Source organism: Cynocephalus volans, chromosome X (assembly GCF_027409185.1).
Source record: "Cynocephalus volans isolate mCynVol1 chromosome X, mCynVol1.pri, whole genome shotgun sequence".
In the NCBI taxonomy this organism is placed as follows: Eukaryota; Metazoa; Chordata; class Mammalia; order Dermoptera; family Cynocephalidae; genus Cynocephalus; species Cynocephalus volans.
This window is the reverse complement of record NC_084478.1, coordinates 74,253,836-74,277,066: the sequence shown is the minus strand read 5'-3', so window position 1 is coordinate 74,277,066 and position 23,231 is coordinate 74,253,836. Positions and strand designations below refer to the sequence as shown.

General features: G+C 49.9%; 1 protein-coding gene and 1 long non-coding RNA gene across 3 annotated transcripts; one reads left to right on the top strand and one right to left on the bottom strand.

Annotated features, from left to right (window-relative positions):
• Nucleotides 1–165: 165 nt before the first annotated feature.
• Nucleotides 166–10,776, bottom strand: LOC134366804 (uncharacterized). The gene is made up of 3 exons (XR_010022363.1): nt 10,709–10,776; nt 1,934–2,013; nt 166–627 (listed from the first exon to the last, which is right to left on the bottom strand). It is a non-coding gene; the product is annotated as an uncharacterized LOC134366804 (long non-coding RNA).
• Nucleotides 10,777–12,165: 1,389 nt separating this feature from the next.
• AMER1 (APC membrane recruitment protein 1) lies at nt 12,166–22,973 on the top strand. Of its 2 annotated transcripts, none has more exons than XM_063084187.1 (2): nt 12,166–12,243; nt 19,507–22,973. In XM_063084187.1, the coding sequence occupies exon 2, from the start codon at nt 19,605–19,607 to the stop codon at nt 22,971–22,973; it is 3,369 nt and encodes a 1,122-aa protein (XP_062940257.1). In that variant the 5' UTR covers nt 12,166–12,243; nt 19,507–19,604. The 2 variants fall into 2 exon arrangements, with proteins under 2 accessions (XP_062940257.1, XP_062940256.1); XM_063084186.1 differs by having other exon boundaries at nt 12,176–12,402.
• Nucleotides 22,974–23,231: the final 258 nt, after the last annotated feature.

The window sequence follows — 23,231 nt, the reverse complement described above, 5'->3', positions numbered from 1 at the left end:
TAAGTAAAGTGACTGAGGAGCCTCCCATTCACTCACCTTCATTCCCAGACTTCATTCCCACTAGTCCAGTTCACAGTTAAGTTCTAACTGAGAAAACAAACTACCAAATACTTATGACAGGGAATTTAATGCAGAAAAGAAACTGGTTTAATAGGTGACAGGCTGAGGATCCAAACAGGATGAGCAGGTAACCCAGAGATTAGCAACAGGAGGAAGCCAACATCATCACCCTTAGGCTGAAGGGGTAAGGGAGGAGGTATTTCCAGAGTGCAGGGACAGGGGTCATCTGATGAAAAGTGGAATCATAGGCTTGTCCATGGGAGCTAGAAACATGCTGTCCAAACCAGAGGAAAGGAAAAAATGCCCTCTTCTTTCCCTCATTCCTGCACTGGAATATTACTCTGATGTCTCTCTCATTGGGGAAACCAGAGTCAACTAATATGAGAGCCTGTGAAACAGCCTACAGGGATCAACCCACTTGCAATACAGGGCAGAGCAGGGGAAGGTGAAGAATGGAGGGACAGCCGGAGGAGGTGGTGTGACCTTAGCCTGGAGCTGAAAACACACAGCAGAATTGGATGTATGTTGACAGCAGGAACCACAAAGGAGACACAGCAGAGACACCACCTGAGACAGAGAAGGCAGATGCTAAGTACCCTGGCTTCTCCATTTTCCTGCCCTCCCACCAGGACTTCCCGTTGGTGGAACCCAGCCAGAGGGTAGTTGACTCCGGAGCCTGGGAAACTCAGCCTGCAGGGGTCAGCACCCCTATGGTGTGGAGAAGAGCACAAGAGGGAGGCAAACATGCCCTGGACCAGCACTCAATTCACCCAAATCCAGGCACCTTCATTTTGCTAAATCTTCATCCTTCTACAGGGCCTTCTTGTACTTCCCCTACACACTGTGGGTGGGGATGTAAATAAGCAGTGAAAGGGACAAAAGATGAAGGGATGGAGGAGGACAGCCCAGATAATCTGTATCTAGGAAGAACTTTAGATGTTCAGAGCTCTTCCTGGGGGCTGCCTTGGCAGCCCCCTACATCATGCTCCCCTGTCAGGGGGAAAGGGAGGTGGGGCATGGGGTTTTAAAGTGACTGGCCTCTCATCTCTCTCGCTTCTCCCATTTTCCTTAGCTACTAGTGCCTGAGAGACTTTAGGAAGGAAGGCAAGAAGACTGGATATCTATCTCCATGCTCCTGCCCTGCTCAGCTTCCAGACTTTTATTCTTAGGTACTTTGGAGAGCAATGCAACTGTTTATCTCCAAGGAGCATGAGAACTGAAGGACTGGGCTTCAGGGTAGGCATTCTGGGCTTTCTTCTACCTTTCTTTCAATCTGGACCCCTTAGGGATGGTTTGTCCAGGACCTCACCCCGTCCTACCCACCATCCCCTTAGTCAGGTCCCTTGGGGATTAAGAGTCACCTCAGAAGCCTCATCTGCTATAAGCCCTTGGCAAAGTACACCCTTTAAATGGGAATTATCTCAGGCATGCAAGAATGGCTGAACATGAGAAAACTAATTAATATAATATATCACATTAATAGAATGAAGAAAAGAAAACACATGATCATCTCAATTGACACAGAAAGTAATTTGACAAAATTTAACACCATTCTGTGATGAAAACTATGACATCTGGGACACAGATTCTCTGGTTGAGCCCTGAAAGCACATGGACACTCTGGGCATGTCAAAGGATTTGCGTCGAAGGAGGTTATCGGAGCATACCAAATTCTAAGCAAAGAGGAAGGGGTGAAATTCAACCCCATTTTCTAGCTGTGGAAACTGAGAACCCAACAAAGTTAAGTGTGCAAGTTATTGGTAGCTCAGCTGTCCAGACCACTCCCAGCTATTCTCTTTCCAGTGCTTCTAGTGAGTAGCAGAAACAACTTCAAAGTCTGGTGCCTTAATCCCTTCTACTCCCCAGGCCTTACCATTCCCATCCAGACAATGCTCCAGGGGTTGGAATAGACCATCTCAAATTCTAATGATGAATCTTCCAAGGCAGTTTTTCCTAGGAGGTGTGAGGAGGAAGCAGAGTTGATGTTACTGTTCCTGGAGTGAAATCTCCCCCTTGGCCTTTAGTCCCTTGTTGGCACTGACCCCACGTGACAGCCCAGTCTCCCACACCACCCCCCACCAAAAAAAAAATTTAAAAAAAACAACAGAGCCACCAGCTTTCAGGAAGGCTGAGTCTTAACCACTCCAGGTTAGCTAGGCCCCTTCCCTCCTTCATTTTCTCCCTTTCTCCCTGTCTCTTCTTGATCTCCCTTTCCTTTCTTCTTTCCTCCCTTCTTCCCTCACTCCCTGCTTCCCTCCTGCTACGGTCTGAATATTGGTGTCCCCCTCAAATTCATAAGTTGAAACCTAATACCCAGTGTGATAGTATTAAGAGGTGGGGCCTTTGGGAAGTGATTAAGTCATAGGGCTCCACCCTGAATGGGATTAGTGCCTTATAAAAGAAGCTGGAGTGAGCTACCTTTTTCCCCTTCCACCATGTGAGGACACATAGCAAGCGCCATATATGAGGAACAGGCCCTCACCAGATACCGAATCTGCTGGTGTGTTGATCTTGGACTTTCCTGCCTCCAGAACTGTGAGCAATAATTTCTGTTGTTTATAAATTGCTCAGTCTAAGGTTTTTTGTTATAGCAGCGTGAATGGACTGAGACACCTCCCTTTCTTCCTTCCTGACATTGCCATGAGCCTCGGTTTTGGCACTGATAAGTGTGCACTCTATTCTACAAGGGGAAAATTATTTTGCTTTATTGGGAAAGGGGGTCCCCAAAGACTATACCCAAAGTGAAAAACAGTTCATGAGACTCCAGAAACCAGAGAGATGCCGTTCAGCTGCTAACTTAATAGAAAGCCTGATGAAGAAGTGGTATTTGATCTTGGCTTTGAATGGTGGAAAGGATTTTAATCAGCAGAGAGGAAGCAAAAAGTACTCATGTAGGGAACTCAGTGAACAAAGACATAGAAATGGAAAAATGCAGGACATTTTGGGTAACCAGTTCAATTCGGTTCGAGTTCAGTGTAGCAGGAGCTAGGCTGGGGACTAGACTACCTGAGTGAATACCCTGGTATTTTACACTTGAAGATTTCAGTTCTTAGAATGAGACATGCAGAGTCATAGGAATAACTTGCTGAGCATATGGAGAATATGTTCCCTGATTTCACAGGGCATCTCGCAGCATTAACTTAACCACTCTCTTGTGTGCACAGAACATTTTACTGCTTAAAATTATTTGCACACTCATTATTTTATTTACTTCTTAGAACAAGTCTGTGAGGTAGGCAGAACAATTTCTGTACGGATGTGGAAACAGGCCTAGAGAAGGGAGGGAGCTTGCCCAAGGTCACGCAGTAAGGCAATGGCAGAGTCACGACTAGACCCCACAGGGCTCCTATTGTCCAGGCCAAGGATCTTCCCAAGATGCTATGCTCTGCCTCATGTGTGAGAGGCAGCGCTGGGCAGGGCAGAGTGGGGGTGGAGGCCTGACTTCATTTTCCAGGCTTGGGCAGTGTGTGTGCAGGGTACAGGGCTCTCTATCACTGAGAGGGGTGTCAGCCCGTTAGTTATCAGGGGCCCCAGCCTGACCCCCATGAGAGAGCTGGCACCAAGGAGTAAAGGCAGGGAAAGGTGGCAACCCCAGGCACTGGAGACAGGCTATAGGGGCTGGGGTAAACCTAGAGTGAGGGGCCAGGCATATAGGAGGAGCAGAGTTCTCCCTCTCCCTTCCTAGGACTCAGAGGGGCTGTGTCTCTACTTTTGCTTGTTAATTCCAAACTTTAAAGGGGCTTCATCGTTCCCCCATCCCTGAGGAAACTCTGTTCCTCCACAGTCAAGCCAAGTACCATCTGCTTCTTTCTGGTATCTTCTGAGCTCTATCCACTTACAGGTACAGAAGACATTAGATTCCAGCCACTAGCCTGCGTACTTGCTCCTACTTTGCCAATCTCTAAGTAGGCTGCCTCTTCCCAGTAGAAAAGCAGAGGCTGGGTTGATGGTAGGCTCTGGTCCAGTGATCCCTCCGATGCCCTGGCCTGTAGTTCCTTATCCTCCTTGACTCTCACATCACCACCCACTCTTCATTTTAGAATCCTTGGCCTTGCCTGAAATGCAGGTCCCACTTTCTAGTCAGAATTGCCTGCTTTTTTCAGAAGTTACATTCCTGGAACCCTATGGTTTGACTCCACAGAATCTTCCACTCTTACTCAACAAATACTTGTATTTATTGAGTACTTACTATGTGCTAGGCACTGTGTTTCAAGTACCACATGACCCCTAGTTTCTCTCCATTTCTCCCACCCCTGAATTCTCTTCCTTCCCTGTCCATCTTTGACTCCATGTTCAATCACTTTAATCTCTCACCCAGTAACACACTAACTTTGAATCATGCCATTGTCCTCCCCTAAGCCTGGGCTAATGAACACCATAGAAGAAACTGAAATAACTCATCACCATAGAAATCTAAAGAGTTGAGAGTAGAATGATGGTTACCAAAGTCGGGGTGGTGGTGGGGAGGGAGGGAACTGGGAGTTGTTGATCAAAGGGTGCAAAGTTATAGATAGACAGAAGGAATTGGTTTTGAGATCTATTGCACAGCAGGGTGACTACAGTCAATAATAATGTATTATATATTTCAAAATAACTAAGAATAAATTTCAAATATCTAACCATAAAAAATGATAAGTAAGCAAGGTGATGGATATGTTATTAGCTTGATTTAATCATGCCACATTATATACATATATCAAAACATCACATTGTACCCCATAAATATATACAGTTATGATTTGTCAATCAAAAATAACATGGATAATTAATTTTTAAAAGAAATCTAAAGGGTTAATTTCCATTGAGCACTTACTATGTGCCAGGCAGTGTGCTCAAGTAACCACTTTACATAGATTAACTCATTTACTTCAATGGCCTTGTTTCAAGCACATTTTATAGATGAGGAAACTGAGGCACAGTGGGGTTAAATAACTTGCTCAAGGTCACATAGCTAGGAAGCAGGACCTCACAAAACTACAGAAGGGGTTGGCTATACATTTCTCAGTGACAGCCCGACTGGACCTTCATCAAGTAGCCCATTCTCTGCAGTAGCTATTTCAAACCTTATCCAATATTAACAAGCTTCCTTGAATCTCCTTCCACTACTGCTTTTCCTCTCACTGTCAACTAGGGACTTTGCCTCTCACCTCCCAGAGCAGATAGAAATCATTAGGCATGACATCTTCAACCTTCTATAACAAACTCTACTGAATCCATACATCTTTCCCTCTTGTCTTGGTCCCTCCTCCCAGCCAGCGTTAACTCATCTATAGGGGCTCTGGAATACATCCCCCACCCCCATTCACAGTCCCACACCCATCAGTTATCCTGTATTCTATATATTCTACTTGATTGATTTTCCCCCCTCCGCATATAAACAAGGTCACATCCTTCCATCTTGTAAAAACAAACCTAAACCCCAAAGTTCCTTCTAGCCACTACCTCTTTGTAGTCAAACTTCTGGAACAAGGAGTCTACATACATTCTCTTGACACCCCACTGCAGTCTGGTGTATACCCCCACCCCTGCTCCAAACTGGCCTTGCCCACATCACCAGTGACTTGTCAGATCCACATTCACTGCCATTTTTTTGACCTTTGTCTTGCTGGACCTCCGGGCAGTATCTAACACACACATTCTTGGTAACACTGTCTTTCCTAAAACTGCAGTGCTTTCCTTGGCTTCTGGGTGGGAAAGCCAGCTCTCTTGGCTCTGGTCTCACCTTGCCAATCCCTCCCTCTCAGGGCTTTGTGGGCTCTTGTTCCTTACTACTCTCTTTCTCCCACACTCTTCATCTAAGTTGCCATCACCAAGTCCAGCCAGTTCTATCTTCCAAGTACATCCAGAATCCAACCACTTCTCACCACCTCCACTGCCTCCACCCTGAGCTGAGCCACCATCACCTCTCACCTGGCTCACTATTGGAGCCTCCTTCATAGCCTCTCTGCTTCTGCCCTTGCTGCTACAGCTCCATAGACATTTCACTGAGATCATGCAGTTCAAAATCCTGCAAAGTTAAAAGTCTTTAAAATAACTCACAAAGCCATACAATGTCTGCGTCCCATATGTCCTCTGTGACCTCCTATGCTGCCACTTTCCCCCTCGCTTACTCTGTTCCAGCTGCACTGGCTGCCTTGTTCCTCTAACATCCCAGCATGTCACCACCTTGAAAGGGACCTTAGCCAGAAAAACAACAATCTTTGGGGTAACTAAGACCAAGCAAAATGTTTCAGTCAGCCATTAACTTGGGAACTGATAATCATCAATTCCCTGAGGGTAGCAGAATGGAGAGACTGACCATATGCTGAGACTGCCCAGAGATGAAATCGCCCCCTCTTATGTTGATTTACTTCAGAGGTTGTGCACCTACAATGAAGGACAGAAACTAAGTTTATTGTTTTTCTTACCTCTCTAATCAGCTGCAAAGAAGAGGCAGTATTAAGAGAGAGGCAAGACAACCTAGCTGGTCCCCCTCTTACTTAATGGAAAACTGCATCCACGTTAATTACAAATCCAAGTCAGTTATTTTTATGGTGTTTGACTGAGGTTATTATCCTTTAGCTCTCCCTAGGATATAAGGACTCCAACCCTAAGTTAACAACATCAAGGACTTGAAGCTGACCACAGACTCTGTGACGCTGAATTTCCCAGTCCATCATGGGACCGTGGCATATGACTCAGACCATGTGCTGCTCCCAGACTCCCCCCTTTTTTCAGAACAAAGACCCTTACCTCATCTTCCTGCCTCTTCCCCTTTATAAACCCAAGAACAGGCATCAGAAGGGGGATGATTTTAGCCTGGTCATCCCCCAGATGCTGGTTATCTGAATAAACCTTCCAATCCTTGTACCAACTTCTGGACTTTCGAGTCACTTGTTTAATGCGAGAGGGCAAGCCAAGCCTGGTCTGTTGGTAACAACCTCAGGGCCTTTGTAGTTGCTATCTCCTCTGCCTGGAATGCTCTTCCGCCAGATATTCTCATGGTTTGCTCCTTCAGTTCCTCCAGATCTTTGTTTGAATGTCACTTTCTCTGTGAGGCCTGCCCCAACTTCCCTGTTTAAAGCAGCATGCCCCACCAGTACTCCCTGTACCCCTTCCCTGCTCTATTTTTCTCCATCATATTCATCACCAACTGCCATATTATATATTTAATGAATGTATTTTGTTTATTGTCTGTCAGCCCTCCTGGAGCTTCCATTATCATGATGGGAAAAAGACAATGAAAAATTACAGTAAAAATAAATGAATAACAATAAGAAACAACATGCCAGGAGGTGGTAAATGCTATGGATGAGGAAAAAAAAAAAAAAAAAAAAAAAAGACCAATAAAGGGATTAGAAACTGAAGGAGCTAGAAATGGGGATTGCTATTTCATATATCAGGTGTCCAGGGAAAGTCTTACTATTAGTGACATTTGAACAGACACTTGAAGGAAGTAAAGTACAAACCATGCCGATATTCAGAGGACAAATGTCGTAGGCAGAGGGAACAGCAAGTGCAAAGGTGGGATTTCTGACTTGTTAAACTCAGAATGTCCTAAACAGAATCATTATGCTTTCCTAATCCTGTTCCTATATTCCTGAGTTCAGATGGCAACACCAGCCAGCCCAAGTTGGAAACTGCAGGGCATTGGTCTGATGAGTTGTGCCCCTCCTCCACTAGACTGGTTGCCCTTGAGGCCAGAAGCTGTGTCTAGCTCACCATTCTGGGTGACAGGCATGGCACTTAACACAAGGCCTGGCACAGATGGGTGTTCAGTGAGTGGCAACATCACACTTCACAGGTGGATGCTGGCACCTAAGCTTGATATTAGAGACCTGAAAATGCCTCGTTTGACTATGTTCAGAAAACATACGCTCAGCACCAAGTTTGTGCTAAACTCTCTGTTGGGTGCTGAGAATATAAAGACAAACAAGAGATTCTATCCTGGGAAACTCAGTCTGGGTCTGCACAATCAAAAGGAATCTGTGCATAAGGAATCACAGGCTCATGTGTGTTTATATTAAAAAGTGGTTTCAAAGTCATATTATAAGTTCTATAATGCTAAAGATCTGCACATTGGATCAGAAAGAGACTAATAATAATAATAATAGTAACAACAACAGCAGCAGCAGTAGCTAACATTTATCAAGAGCTTCATATGTACTAGGCTTTGTGCCACTTTACATGGAATACTCACTCAATTCTTACTACAACCATGTGACATGGGTACTATTATTATGCTAATTTTGCAGAAGAGAAAATTGAGACTCAGAGATGTAAATTAATCTGCCCAGATCACACTGCTCCTAAGTGGTGGGACTGGCATCCCAGCCTAGGCAGTCTGGTAGCAGAATCACTACACTGTGCTGCTTCCCTGGGAAGGATGAACGAACATAGTTGTCACCTCTCCCCCAGGGTGACAGAGACGCAAAGGATTATTCAAAGTTCATTTCTTCTGAGCAGTGAGAAGCCCCAAAGGGGTTAATTTTCCAGGAACCCTCAAGAGAGAGGCATTCCTACTTGGAAAATAACACTGAACTAGGGTCTTCTCTCGGTATTTATTTTCCAGGCCAGAAAGTTACAGAAAAGGAACATAGGTGGTTACAAAAAGAACAGTAAGATAATTGTCATGGCAACAATCATTAGGTTTAGCTGCACCAAGGACATTTGCCCTTAGAGCCAGCAATTTTGCTGTGTTAAAATTCTTTACCTACAACGGAGACCTTAGCCTGGGGAAAGTTTCCTGTCTTTCACAAGCTTAACATTTCTATGTATAATTTTAAAAAGTTAGGCTATATCTGAAATTACAGGGTCTTGGAAACTAGGCCCTGTGAAATACATTTGCTTTATAAATGTTAGTATACTCCACACATAGCTAGTTGGGCCTCCATGTACCTGGGCAGTTGTGGTCATTTGTTCTTTGATCCCAGACTTATCTTTCTAGCCTAATTTTCAGCTCTTCCTCTATACAAATACTCAGCTAACAGCCATCCAGAATCGTAGCTCTCACCCAACCTACCATACCCTCTCACACTGATGGGCTTTGGCTTAGGCAGGAATCCTTCCCCTATTTTTCTGATTTGACTCAATCATAAAGGCCATCCTCCATGGAACTTTTCTCTGATGCCCCTTTCTACTGTGAGGAGAGGGAAATCTCTTCATCTGCAATGCTCCAGAGCACCTTTGCCAGATCTCTAGCCTAGCTTTCAGCTCTTCTCAGAACCCCATCCCCAGGTCCCCCAAGGAGGTTACCACTGTACCCCCCTCTGAATACCTTTTGCCAGGCCTGGCATAGAGGAGGTGCCCATGGAACACTTGGTGAAGGAAGAAATGAGCATTGTAATCATGTGGCCCAGTCTGTCTACTTGAGTTTATGAAGATGCTCCATACAGCCTGCACATCTGTTCTCATGAGTTTTTCACTGCAGACTCAAGAACCTGGGTGGCAGGGGGATTATCTTCATTTTGCAGATAATGAAACTTAAGAGAAAAAAGAATTCCTGCTTCCTACCACCAGTCCCTGTCCTGACCAAACAAGTTGATCACATGTCAATCAGCGTGTGGGATGTGAGCCTTGAAGGGCTCCATTCTGAGGCACAAGTTTATGCACACACTTGGTGTTTCCATACATTGCCTCTGGGGAGGAGCGGGCCATACAAACAAGGAGCTGTGCTGCCCCCTCCCACCTTCCTTCCCCCTTAAGGCACAGACACAATGTCCTCCCAAGGCTCAGGAATATCAAGACCACAAAGAAGGGCGCCCAGCTTGGAGGCCTCTTTAGCATTTCAAAGTCTAGTTTTATTTTCCTGAAGCCCTACTTCTTTTGGGCTCAACCCAGTATCAATCACCCCCAAAGCTGACTGGTGTGGCAGAATGTTGGTGGCTTGGCAGAAGGCAGGGAGGACTAGCTCCTGTGACAAGAGCAACGCAACAGTGTCCAGGGTTATTTCAAGCCCACCACCTGACTACTTTGCACACATCCTCTCTTCCTTTTCCCACAGCAGAGACTGCTCTGGCTTTTTGTTTTCCTGGGCTCCAGATTTGGAAACTGCCTTCTTCAAATTGTAATCTTGACCTAATCGAGAGAATCAAGGTTCCAAGTGAAATGTGAGCAGGTGGCAAGTGACCAGAGGCAGGAGGCAGCAGTGAAGCCTATGATGGAAGAGAAGACCCTTCCAGATCAGACCCAACAAATAAGAATCAAGACTTTCCAAAGCAGGAAAGCACAGCCCTAGGGAAACATTATATAGAACAGCCATCCAGAAGGGGAAACTGAGGCTATGGAGAAGGAACTTACCCAACAAAGTTGCATAATGAGCAGCAGCTCCCCACTTACCACCATTTATTTAGACACAGGACTAGGATGAGGGAATGATGTTCACTGCTGATTTTTTTGTTGGAGATGTATAGATCATGGGAGGTCATGAAACATCGTGAAATACTATAGAGAGAATTTAATTCACTGGCAGAGCCCTAAGAAATCAAGGGAGCCTGATGAGTTTTACCCCCTCCTTGGGGAGGTGGGGTGGTGGACTGGCTCAGAGAGGAAAAGGGATTGGCCAAGTTCTCACAGCAAGTCTGAGGCAGCACCGGAGCTAGATCCTAGTCCCAGCAGCCATGCCACTTCTTGTGCTCTGCACATGCAGAGGCAGCAGTCCACCTCTTACCTTACCAGTTCAGCAGCTGGATCTTTTCAAGGCAGACAGGACCCAGTAGAGCAGCAGAGAACACTCCTGCAATGCAAAAATGGCACACGCTGATCTCTAATCCTTCCCCATTCCTCAACTTTAACCCACCCTCCTCCTCCTTTTTAGACATTCACAGAATTTTAGGGCTGGGCTTTCCAGATATTGAGCTGGTGGTAAAACTGGATTCTTTGCTGCCTCAGCTCAATTGGCCCTGGCAGCCACTCATGCCACTTAACGTCCTCAGGCTGGAGACCCGAGCTCAACTGGTCCCTGCCACATCCCAGACACAGTAGTGGGCAAGGCTGGTACAGGCCTCCTCACTTCATCCTCAGCCTGACCTCAGGTCTGGGCCCACACAAGACTTTTCTCTCAATATCTAGACTTTTCGGGGACAGGGACCTGCACGAAGCCAGGTTCAAAATTAAAGATTTGGGGGGCTGAAGGCTCTGGAGACTTTGGGGATCCCCTTCATGTTCTGTGAAAGGTGGGAAACTGGGTGAGTGTCAAACTAAGTAAACGGGTATCTTCCCAGAGAAGAAAAGTGAAAGCAGTCCTGGATGGGAAGCCCGGGGCTCTGGATTCTAAATACGCCCCTGTCGCTTGAGGACTGGGAAACTTAGTGGAGTGCCTTCTCTTCTCTGGACAGTAGTAGGCCCGTCGGTAATTGGTAGAAGTTGGACTCGATGGTCCCTAAGGGCCCAGGTGTGCCAGAGAGGCGGAAGAAGCTGGGGCGTGGGTGCAAGCGCTGCAGCTGGCTTTCCCGGCCGGTGAGTCCCTCCTCTGGGTGATCTGGTGGCGCGAGCCGCGAGGCCCTGCCTCTATGCCTAAGGGTAGGTCAGCCGAGGTACCAAAAGGTTCTGCAGTACCCCCAGGTTCCCCAACCTCTCCACCACGATTCTCCCCACCGGCCTCTTGGGGGGATAAACTGCCGAGTGGCGACCAGGGCGCAGTAGCGCGAATGCAAGGCGGTCACGGAAATGGGAGCGCGTGCAAAACCGAAACCGAGCTCCAGGAATCCGCGAGCCTCATCCGGGAGGGACCGTCCCCTCGAGCCCTCGGTGTAGCCACTCCGCGACCGCCTGGCTTGGGGGCGGGAGTGGGGCGCCCAGCGAGGGCTTCCGCACCCTCTCCGCCCCTTGCCAACGCCACGCCCGCACTTATTTGCATTTAAAGAGAAACGTACCAAGAAAAAACAGTGGGCGGGACGGGGCACGCCTTCCCACCGTAGCAATTGGACCATATTCATGCCAATCAGTGCTCTGACGCCCCACCCTGTGGCCATGGAGTCCGGGGGAGGGGTATGGGGGAGCTGCCCAGAGCTTGGGGAAGGGGATTCAGTGCGGGAGGTGACTGGAGCCGCGGCGGCGGCGGCGGCGGCGGCGGCGGCGGCGGCGGCGGCGGCGGCAGCGGCAGGAGCAACGGTGGCGGCGCTCTCAGCCACGGCAGTCGACAGTCCAGCCCCGGCCAGGGCGGCGCAGCAAACAATAACCCGGCCAGGAGCCGGACCGGGCCGGGTAAGCGTTGCGCGCAGCCTGGAGCCCCCGCCTGCCCGCGGTCGGGTGCATTCCCGCGTGCTCCGCTCCGGTCGCCTGGAGGAGGGCACTAAGGACTGAGCAGGTCGGAGTCCGGGCCGCTCGCCGCTTTCCCTTGGAACCCGCTTTGCGGACTGTCCGGTGAGAGGCCGAGCGGCTGTGAGTCCTCTGAGCGCGGACGACCACAGCGGGGGGTAGAGGAGTGGAGAGGGTGGGCGGGCGGGAGAGCTAACCTGGGCCATACCTTGGGGCTCTCGGGGTAGGCGGTGATGGGCCTGCACGTGCTGCCCCGCGATTGCGGGTGGGGCGCTGCCAGCCAGCAACCCAAGCCGTGCATTTGTAGGCCGGGAGGTCCGCAGCTTTGTTGTAGCACATTTGCTGAAACAGCTGTGTTACGCGGGTACCGCTCACTCCAGCGGCCCTGCTGCCGCTCCTCCCTTGCGCATCTTCTGCCTCTCCCTCCTCTCTGCGGACGAAGCCGGCGCCCCGGATTGGGCCAGATGGAGACTGGTTTGGGCGTGAATTGGGATATCCACACTTTCTACCCCATACCCAGGGGAGCTCAGTTAGGCCTGTGGGCTGCCAACTTCCCTTCGGAACCTCGGCCTTGCAGCCCTAACCAGCCGCGCCCCCTCCTGGGCCTTCAAGCGCATCTGGCTCCCGCCTCCGTGAGCAAGCAAGCTGGCGGCGGGGCTCTTGCTGGTCCTTGGGTTAGAGCCGCAAGGCCGCTTTGTCTTCCCCCCTCGCCTTACCTCCCTTCCCCTAGGGTACTGGCCGCGTTTTCATCTCCAGCGTCCCGTTTAAAAATAGCGATAGACATGGTGCTGTGGAGGGATTTCCGTACCAGAAGCCAAGGAGGCGGTCGTTGTACTAGGGAACGCACCGTCTGTATGTGTGTGAGAGAACTAGGGAGGCAGCCAAATCCTTCAACTTCGCAGCAGCCACAGGGCTGCTGTCATTGTCTGCTGCAAACACCCCTGACACTGGTGACCCCCTGAATGCCAGACTTTGCCTGGGCTCCCTGGGCGGTGAGGGTCTGTGCCAGCCATGCGCTCTACAGCCCAGGCGCCCTGGCAGCAGCTGGACTGGCCCCGCAGAGCTGGCCTCTATTTGGCCAGGCTCGCTTTGTCATAGGCCACGGGGTCAAGGTGATCCTTGTTCCACGCACAAACACCTCCCTCTGCGGCTCTGCCCGCCTGCGTCAGCGGCGTGGACATGGGCACTGTGTTGTTGGACTCCCCGCCCCACCCCTGGGGTTTCCAGCAGAGCCCCCTCCCCCAGTGCGGCTCCCCTCATTGGGCCCCACAAAGCGCACAGTCACTGCACCACGGTGTGCCTCTGGCAATGGGTTCTCTAGGCCTTCCAGAGGAACAGGGTAAAGGGAGTGATCCAGGGGCTTGACAAGCTCTTCTTGGACCTTTGATCAACCTCTGAGGCAAAGCTTGGGCATCTTTGAGGGGAGGGCAATGAGACCCAGTAAATCACTTGGGGAAAGGCTAGCTGGGGATCTTTTCAACACCAGCCAGGACTGCGGATATCACACTACAGTCACCTGGTACTTGCAGCTGGGCATCTCCACCCCAGCGATAGACCCGCCCTCTGCCTTGCCTCAGGCCAACAGCCACCTAATGTATCTGCTCTATATTATTATTCCCTTCCCCACACCCAAACCCACTCAGCCTATACCTGTCCAAATCCTCCTCCCTCTGAGGCCCCAATTCTGGGCCTACCTTCTCCTCGGTGCCTTTCCTGTCTACCTCTTGCCACTCATGATGACCTCTTCTTTCTCGGAACTCCTCCAGGGCTGCTTGCATCTCCTGGGCATTTTCAGGCTTAAATTATAATAGGAGGCAGACTAATTAATTTCCCTTCCTCTGCTTTGTCTCCCTGATATCATGGATGTCTGGGTTCTCTCGGAACCTCTCCAAGGAGTTAATGAAACCTGGACCTCAGCCACAATCCTCTCAGAGCCTAGCAGTGCAGAGCAATTAATGATTGCTTCAGAAGGACTTGCTGTCTTTGTACAGGTTTGGAGAAGACCTTTATCTTTCCAATTTGTACTTGTCGTGGTCTATATGAAAGTGACTAGAGAAATGATACTCGAGGCTCAGATATTTACTGAGTATGCCTCATGAGAATGCAGAAGGGAGATGGGTTGCAACTATAAGAAAAACATAAATCATGAAGTATCCCCTCAACAGTAAGCTCAGGATATGAACTGCTCAGACCCTAGATTATGCATACCTTTGGTTGCTAATTCATGAGTCTAGAAACAAAGTGCTTGAGAGATGAGAGATCTGTATATACAGGGGATCATCCTGGGAAGCTGCCAGAAAGTAGAGGGGTTTGGTAGGCAAAGGGTAAGCAAAATTAGGATGGAAGGAAGGTGGCTAGCAGGCAGGGTGAGTAAGGTGACTGAGTCTATTCTGGTTGAGATAGATGGTATGGCTCAGAGGTGGAGCAGAGGTTAGGGCTCAGTGGTGGGGATTCCCAAACACCAGGCTGTGGAATGGAGAGCTGATCCTTTTAGGGGAAGGGGGCATCAAAGAATGGGGAATTGGGGGGTTGGGTATTTTTTTGTGTGTATAAATATGCTGTGATAAAAATGGGGGTGTTAGAAAGGGTTTTAGAATGGGGGTCTTAAAAAGCGATTGGAAGCATGCTGCAAGTCAGGCAGGTAAGAGACGACCTTAGGATCTGGAAATAGAGCTGGGGGCAGGCTATCTCCAGAGGGATGTTTCACTATGTCAGTCTCCCTCAGCCTTGCAGGGGCAAGGAATGGAAGGGGTGGGGGGAACCTAGGTTCTAAATAGCAACGTGGTGGGGGCTTAGTGTTCTCTAGGCCTCTGTTGAACTCCTTCCTCAGCCAAACAGGCCTTCAGGGAGAACCAGTTTGGACCCTGGAAAACAACAATGGCTTGCTTAAGGTCACAGGGCTATTTAGAGATAGGCTGCTGCCTCCTGGGGCTGAGTTAATTTGGGGGCCCCATCTGGGGAATCCCTCTCCCGTTTCATGTCTCTTATCTCTTGGTGTTGTCTACAATCTATCGGGTGCTGAAAGTTTCAGAAGGAGAGGATGTAGTTGCAAGAAGTTGGCAGTCCAGTGATTCCCTCCCAGTATACTGGAAGTGTTGAAAATTCCTCAAGAACTGTTACATTTCCATTCTCAGAAAGTGTTTGAAGGGAATAGCCCTGCTCTCCTGGTCCAAGGGAACAAGGGAATGAGAGAAATAGCGGCAAGCCTGACAGATCATGGGCTTGTAGAACCAAAGAGGGAGAAGGAGTTTCCACCTAACAGACAGGGTACCTGAGGCTGGAAGAGGGGACACCCAAAGTTATTCCATCAATTTCCCTGCCTCAAATACTGTCCAGGCAGATAAACTATGTGATAAAGTTTAAGCCTCCAGAGGAAGTATTTCATAGCCTTCCTGTGTCACTCATTCTTAGGTCACCCATCTCACTGCTGGGAAGTTCTTTCTCAGAGCTAATCTGAACCTCTCCTGCTATAGTTAAACCTTGCATATGTGTGTGTGTTTGGGGGTAGAGTTGAGAGCAGCTGGCCATCATTGCTCTTCTGCCTCACAATCCATTGGAGGGAGATTTCATAAGCATTAAATACTCTCTCCACCCCCAACTTCTGTTCTCTGAATTAAATAATCAGAGTCTTTTATCTTCTCTGTTTGGTCTTATTTTTCAAACCTGTGCACGTGTAAGTGTATCTCCAGCAAGGCAGGCAGGGAAAACAGAACCAGTGCAGAGATGCCAGCTAAGGGAGCATTGCTCCCCAGCCTCCTCTTTTGGGATTAGGGGGAAATATAGACAATGGAGAAAATGGCCCAAGGGACCTTGGTGAGGTCACAGACAGGCATATTGGTGCTTCAGGGGCAAAGATCCTTTGATCTGTATTTCTTGTCCTAAAGCTTTCATTGCTTTCATCTCCTACAGGCTTTTCTTTCCCCCCTGCTGGGCTTCCAAGCAGATACTAACCTTCCGTCCCTAGCCAGCATGCCATAGCTCTCCCTCCCCATCTGCTCAGCCCTCCCTGCTGGGAGCTTCAGCTCTTTTCATAGGAAAGAATGCTGGGCTAGACTCTGGGCCCCCTCCTCTCTGGACATATTGGAAATATTCACAGGCCCGGCCTAGTACATTTTGAAAGAGTAAAATGTTGGGAGGTGGTGCAAGAAGTATGGCTGGGCCACAGTGCACCCCTGACCTGTAGTGGTGGTCTTGGTCTAACCAGCTAAGTACCCAGGCCTCCCAACAAGGCTTAGGACCCCCCAAACCAGACCAAGGCCTCCTGACTCAGCAGCCACTGGAAACTGGACACAGGACCATCCCTCCCTCAGCCTCTCAGGGCAACCTAGGGCAACTGGACCCCCTGGTCTAATCTCACATTTCTAGGTGGGGAAACTGAGGTCCAGAATAGGGCAAAGATTTGTCTAAGGTTGCGCAGAAGTCCTTAGCTTCTGGCCCCAAATTCTAGGCTTTTTCCTCAAAGTACACTCTCCTGAGACCTCTCAAGCCTCAGTTTTCTCATTTGACCTCCCACACAGGGTATGATGAGTAGAAGGGAGTGGATACATAGGAAAGTCAGGGGTCTCCATTGTTCGCCTGGTCTGGCTGCTTCTCTGCAGGCTTTCCTCGGCTGCCCTGTCACATGTGTTTCCCTGGGATTAGCTCCTCTCTTGTTCTTTATCTGAACAGGGGGTGGGGGAAGGGGTAGCATCTGTCTCTGATCTCACCCTTGCTGAGCTAATACTGACATAGTGGAAGCCTATTCAGGCAGTATCCATCTTAGATACATTCCTCTCTAAGCAGGTTTGGGAGCTTGAAAGGGGAGTGGCAGGTACAAGGTGGCTCCCAAAGCCCCTTGTTCGAGGCGAGCTGGGCAGGGAGAGGACCTCAGCAGGGAGAGGACCTCAAGAGAAAGCAGGGGAATCAAGAAGACTCACAAGGAAAGCCCGTTTCTAGGGAGAGGCAGTGCCTGGGTGACCACGTCTTTAAAAGGACTGGAGAAGCTCCTGTGTATTTGGGGCTTGGGCCAATGGGCAGAGAAGTGAGGCCGAGAAATCTACAGAAACCCTATCATCCAGCTTAAGAAATAATGAGCTATTCTTCCAGGCCTGTATCATGTTGAGCCTTCAGACTGTTACATATCAGACTCTCTCCTTGTTAGTCTAGAGGCTTCCTAAAAGCAAGGGTTTAGGGGTTCCCCCTTATGGGCCTGTCCTGCAGGATTTTGCTGAGTGCCTGTCACTTACTGAATGTTCAGGAGCGGTATGTTTCATGAATTCCACAGAGGGGAATGCAGTTTCACAAACAGCTCCACTACTGCCACCCCAGCTCCCCCACCCCCAACCCATAATGACAACCCTGTCAGCAATTTCAGGGCAGAGGTTAAAATATCTGTGCTATGGAAAGTGGGAGATTCAGATAGATGATAGGGCCCCCATTCCCATCAGATCCCAGGGCAGAGACCTCTGGGCGATTTTGTGTGCTTGGGTATCAGAGGTGCTGTCTCTTATGGAGCTATCAGTTGCAGGGCTAAGTTGCAACAGTGTGATGTTAAAATATGTCACATGGAAAAACACCCAACCTAAGCAAATGGCAATGCAGATCTCTGCAGAGAAGGGATCAGATAAGCTGATTTTAAAAAACTTTTGCCTTTTTTCCTTTTCTGGGTAACCAGCCATTATCTTGCTCTAATTTTAATATTCAGTTCTGCAAAGTGCTCTCGATAGAAGCTTGGATCACACTGATGATCCAAGTGTCAAGCCAAACAAGGCACTAGGCAAGATTGTTTGCAAGACAGGAGCAGGGACTCCAGGAGGGGTTCCTCTAATGAGGTCAGAGTATAGATAGTAGCTGCTAGTCTCTCTCCACCCCCAGTGCTGGTCCACAGTCTTCTGTTGCAGCTGAATGTGTCTTATTACCATCACAATCAATCAGTGGACTGGTGTGCTGGCCAGCTGCTCCCTGACCATAGTGGTGCTTGCCTTACCTCTTCCACTTCGCACCCCCTTTCTCACCCTAGATCCTTCTGTTGGTGGCTACCCTACGGAGAGGGGACACACTGGTGGGACTTTCTAGGGAGGGGTTATTGGGTTTTAGCAGGCTGGTCACCAATCCACAGTCACTAGAATACACCAGACCTGGGGGAGAGGGGGAGGTGTGTTGGTCTATTGGCATTTGGGTGTTTGGAATGTTGGGAACCTAGACCAGAAGGGTGTGGCTTGCACCAGGTTTATTTATTTAAATAGCTGTTGAGAGCTTATCTCCCAGAACAGGAACATGAATCATGTAGGGTTGTGCCTTGAAGGAATTCTCTTCCTAGACAGAGAGCTAGATGGGGGACAAAATAACAAGGGGAAGAGAATAGAGGAGAAACATTCCACCTGGTGGTTCTAAAGTGGAACTTGGGGGTTCCAGTTGTCAAGGGCCACTTTAAAATCTCTTCCCAGCAGGACAGTCAATAGAAAGTCTCACCTAGACCCACCTCTCACATAACCTCTATGAAGGGGAGGTATTAGTAGGCCTCTTGGATGGAGGATATGCAGCCTAGAAAGTACCTTTCCTGAGGCCACCACATGGTTTTAGCAAGCCCTGGATTGCAGCCCTAGTCTGTGGGTCTGTGAGGCTCCTACTCTGAGGTTCTGAAGGCCTGAGCATTATCCTGCCCTTAGGCAGTTGGTGAAACTTCAGGTCTTCTTTTATTCCCAGCCCCAGGCAAAATGTCAGTGAGAGCCCAGGCTAATGTGAAATCAGGGCCAGGTTCCAATAGAACCCAGTAAGGACTTCATGGGCTGTTTTGCCAGATGCTTTTCAAAAATTCGGTGACATTACAGCCAACCTCCCTCCTGCCTTTCCTGCCTCTCCCTACCCCTCCCCTCTTCAATTATCAGTAATCCCTCCCACAGCTAATAGCACCACTGGGGCTTCTCACACATCTGTAGTTTACCCTGCCCAGTGCTCCCTTGAGCTTAGGGTGGCCCGAAGGGAGTGGACTTGGTTAGGGATGGGGGGAGGTGATGGCTGCCTGTTTCTCAGTGTAGAGTTTCATTGCCTTGGGGCCCAGAGGGGGCTGACCCACCAGGCCAAGCATATGGAGTGGATTAAGGTTTTCTTCACATTTTTCCCTTACTTTTTCTCTGGTTCCATTCAAGCCTGAGACCACAGACACCTGTGAAAACAAACTCAGCGTGGATGCTTGCTCACCAGTATGTCTTTGTCTCTCATCTTCTCCAGACCCCACTGTGATGCTTCCTTAGTGATGATATTATAACAGTGCCTGCAAGCCCAAGGCTGCACTTCCAGCTGAAAGTACCTGAGTTGTCCCCATCACCATGGAGACCCAAAAGGATGAAGCTGCTCAAATCAAGGGAGCTGCAGCTTCTGGGAATACCCAGGACCAAGTTGCTGAGGAAGGAGCCAAGAACAAGGCAGCTGAGGCAACAGAAAGACCAACACCAGAGCAGCCCTCATCTGGCCCAGGTAAGCTGAAGAAAACTGCCATGAAACTCTTTGGTGGCAAGAAGGGTATCTGTACTCTGCCTAGTTTCTTTGGAGGGGGACGAAGCAAAAGTTCTGGGAAAGGCAGCTCCAAAAAGGGCCTCAGCAAGAGCAAGACCTACGATAGCCTGAGTGAAGCAGCCCGTGGTCCTGCAGACGTTGTCAGCAAAGGAACTGGATTCCCCCTACCTTTGCCTGAGTCACCCTGCCAATTTCCCAGTTCCCAGAGTGCCCATGGGACCTTGGAGACAGGCCCCAGACATAAGACGTCTGTGGCTGGAGCCACAGAGAAAGCTGGGACTGAGAAGGTTTCCTCTGTGCCCAAGCCAAAGAAAGGCCTAAAAGGCTTTTTAAGCAGTATCCGCCGTCACCGAAAGAGCAAGGTTGCTGGGGCTGAGAAAAGTGAGCCAGAGGCTAAGAGGCCTGAGGGGGCTAGAGCCAGGCCTCAAGAGCATGTGAACTCAGCCCCTCTGCCTCAATCTGAGGAGCTCTTCCAAGCCCCTAGAGAGGAAAATGCCAAACCCCAAGATGCCCCTGGGTCAAAAGTTTCTCCAGCACCAGAACCTTCTCCACCCGCTACTGAGATGGCCTGTAAAGATCAAGAAAAACCCATGGAGGCCTATGTCTCAGCACTCATGCAGCCCAAGCCTGCCCTTGAAGCCAGTTGCCCTGAGGACCCCCACAGCCCAGACACAGGGGAGAAGGTGGTGACAGGAGAGGTAAATCCCTCCAGTGGTCCTGTGGGGGACCAGCTGAGTCTTCTGTTTGGGGATGTCACATCCCTGAAAAGCTTTGACTCATTGACAGGTTGTGGTGATATTATTGCAGAACAGGACATGGACAGTATGACAGACAGCATGGCCTCTGGGGGCCAGAGGGCCAACCGAGATGGGACCAAGCGAAGTTCCTGCCTGGTGACCTACCAAGGAGGTGGGGAGGAGATGGCCTTACCTGATGATGATGATGACGAGGAAGAAGAGGAGGAAGAAGAAGTGGAATTAGAGGAGGAAGAAGAGGAGGTCAAGGAGGAGGAAGAAGATGATGACTTAGAATATCTGTGGGCAAGTGCCCAAATATACCCAAGGCCCAATCTGAACCTGGGGTACAATCCCACCACATCCCCAAACCACCATGGCTACATGCTCCTTCACTCAGTTCAGTCTTATGCTGGCCTAGCCCCTGGTGAACTTTTGACTCCTCAGAGTGACCAGCAAGAGTCTGCCCCCAATAGTGACGAAGGTTATTGTGACTCCACCACACCTGGATTTGAGGATGATTCAGGTGAGGCCCTGGGGCTTTTCCACAGGGATTGCCTACCCCGAGACAGCTACAGTGGAGATGCCCTATATGAGTTCTATGAGCCAGATGACAGTCTCGAGAACTCTCCACCTGGAGATGACTGCCTTTATGATCTCCATGGTCGCAGCTCTGAGATGTTTGACCCCTTCTTGAGCTTGGAGCCCTTTTCTTCCTCCAGGCCACCTGGGGCAATGGAGACAGAGGAAGAACGACTAGTGACCATCCAGAAACAGTTGTTGTATTGGGAGCTTCGGCGGGAGCAACTTGAGGCCCGGGAGGCACGTGCCCAGGAGGCTCATGCCAGGGAGGCCCACACCAGGGAGGCCTATATCCGAGAGGCTCATGGCAGGGAGGCCTATGCTGGAGAAGCCCATGCTCAGGCTTATGCCAGGGAGTCCCGAACCCAAGAGACTCAGGCCCGAGAGGCCCAGGTCTGGCAGGAGAAGCCTATCTTGGAGTATCAGATGAGGCCCTTAGGCCCGTCAGTGATGGGCCTGGTGGCAGGGGCATCAGGGGCCTCTCAGACTTCCCACCGAGGAACTACCTCAGCTTTCCCCACCACTGCGAGCAGTGAGCCAGACTGGAGGGACTTCCGTCCTCTGGAGAAGCGTTTCGAGGGAACTTGCTCCAAGAAAGATCAAAGTACTTGCCTGATGCAGCTTTTCCAGAGTGATGCTATGTTTGAGCCAGACATGCAAGAAGCAAATTTTGGAGGATCTCCCAGGAGGGCCTACCCTACTTACTCACCCCCTGAGGAGCTAGAGGAAGAGGAGGTTGAGAAGGAAGGAAGTGCCACTGTGAGTTTCTCACAGGCCCTTGTGGAGTTCACCAGCAATGGGAACCTTTTCTCTAGCATGTCCTGCAGCTCTGACTCTGACTCATCCTTCACTCAAAACCTCCCTGAGCTGCCCCCCATGGTGACCTTTGACATCGTTGATGTGGAACGGGATGGGGAAGACAAGTGTGAAGAAAATTCTGAGTTTCACAATGACGAAGACCTTGCAGCCTCCTTGGAAGCTTTTGAGCTGGGCTACTACCACAAACATACCTTCAACAACTACCGCAGCCGATTCTACCAAGGCCTATCCTGGGGTGTGAGCAGCCTTCCTCGATACTTGGGATTGCCTGGCATGCACCCTCGACCTCCGCCTGCCACCATGGGTCTCAACAGGAGGAGCCGCTCCCTCGACACTGCAGAGACCCTGGAATTGGAGCTCTCCAATTCCCATCTGGCCCAGGGCTACCCAGAGTCTGATGAGCTTCAGGCCCAGCAGGAAGATTCAGATGTAGAAAATGAAGAGGAGGAAGGAGAATGGGGCCGAGACAGTCCCATGTCCCTCTATACTGAACCCCCAGGGGCCTATGACTGGCCTGCCTGGGCTCCCTGTCCTCTTCTGGTGGGGCCAGGCCCTTCCCGGATAAGCCCCAGCCAGTTGGATGAATCTTCCAGCCAGTCTCCATATGGGCAGGCAACCTCTTGTGTACCTCCTGTGGCCATGTCAATGTCGCTGTCAGTGCCAGGGCCAGAGCGAAGGGCACCCAGGGAATGTGGGCCTCAGCATGCTCGGCCTTCACACCTACCCCTGCCCATGGGCCCTTGCTATAATCTCCAGCCACTGGCCTCCCAGAGTATGAGGGCCAGGCCTAGAGATGTGTTGCTGCCTGTCAGTGAGTCCAGTTGCTCTTCCAGTTCTGGAGGCTTTAACCACAGCACTGTGCCCCAGGCCAAGCCTGTGGGCATCACCCATGGCATCCCTCAGCTACCCAGAGTCCAGCCTGAGCCCCCCCAGCCCACTCACTACAGGGCTTCCAGCCTTGACTTGTCAAAGGAGAGGGCCAAGCAAGGTGCCTCTGTCCCCATCAGCTATTCCTCTAATGTCGTGAATGGAAACCTAGCCAAGTAGTCATCATCAATTCCAGAGTGGGGGCATGGGGTCTGAGCATGTGAATGGGGATCAGGGGTTGAACAGAGGGGTGGGGGGTGGGGGTTGCTGTTTAACTTAAAAATCCTTTTGGCCAAGGAAAACTCCTATGAGTTTTCACCTTTGTTTTCCCACTTCCCTCTTCTGCCATCTATGGCCATGTTCAGCTCAAGCACATCTGCCCAGGGAGGCTGCTGCTGCTGCTGTGCTCCAGTTTTTGCTTTCAGGGTTTCTTCTTGT

What these genes read in the sequence shown, in the direction of transcription:
- AMER1 (XM_063084187.1), top strand. Translation starts at nt 19,605, where the DNA reads ATGGAGACCCAAAAGGATGAAGCTGCTCAAATCAAGGGAGCTGCAGCT.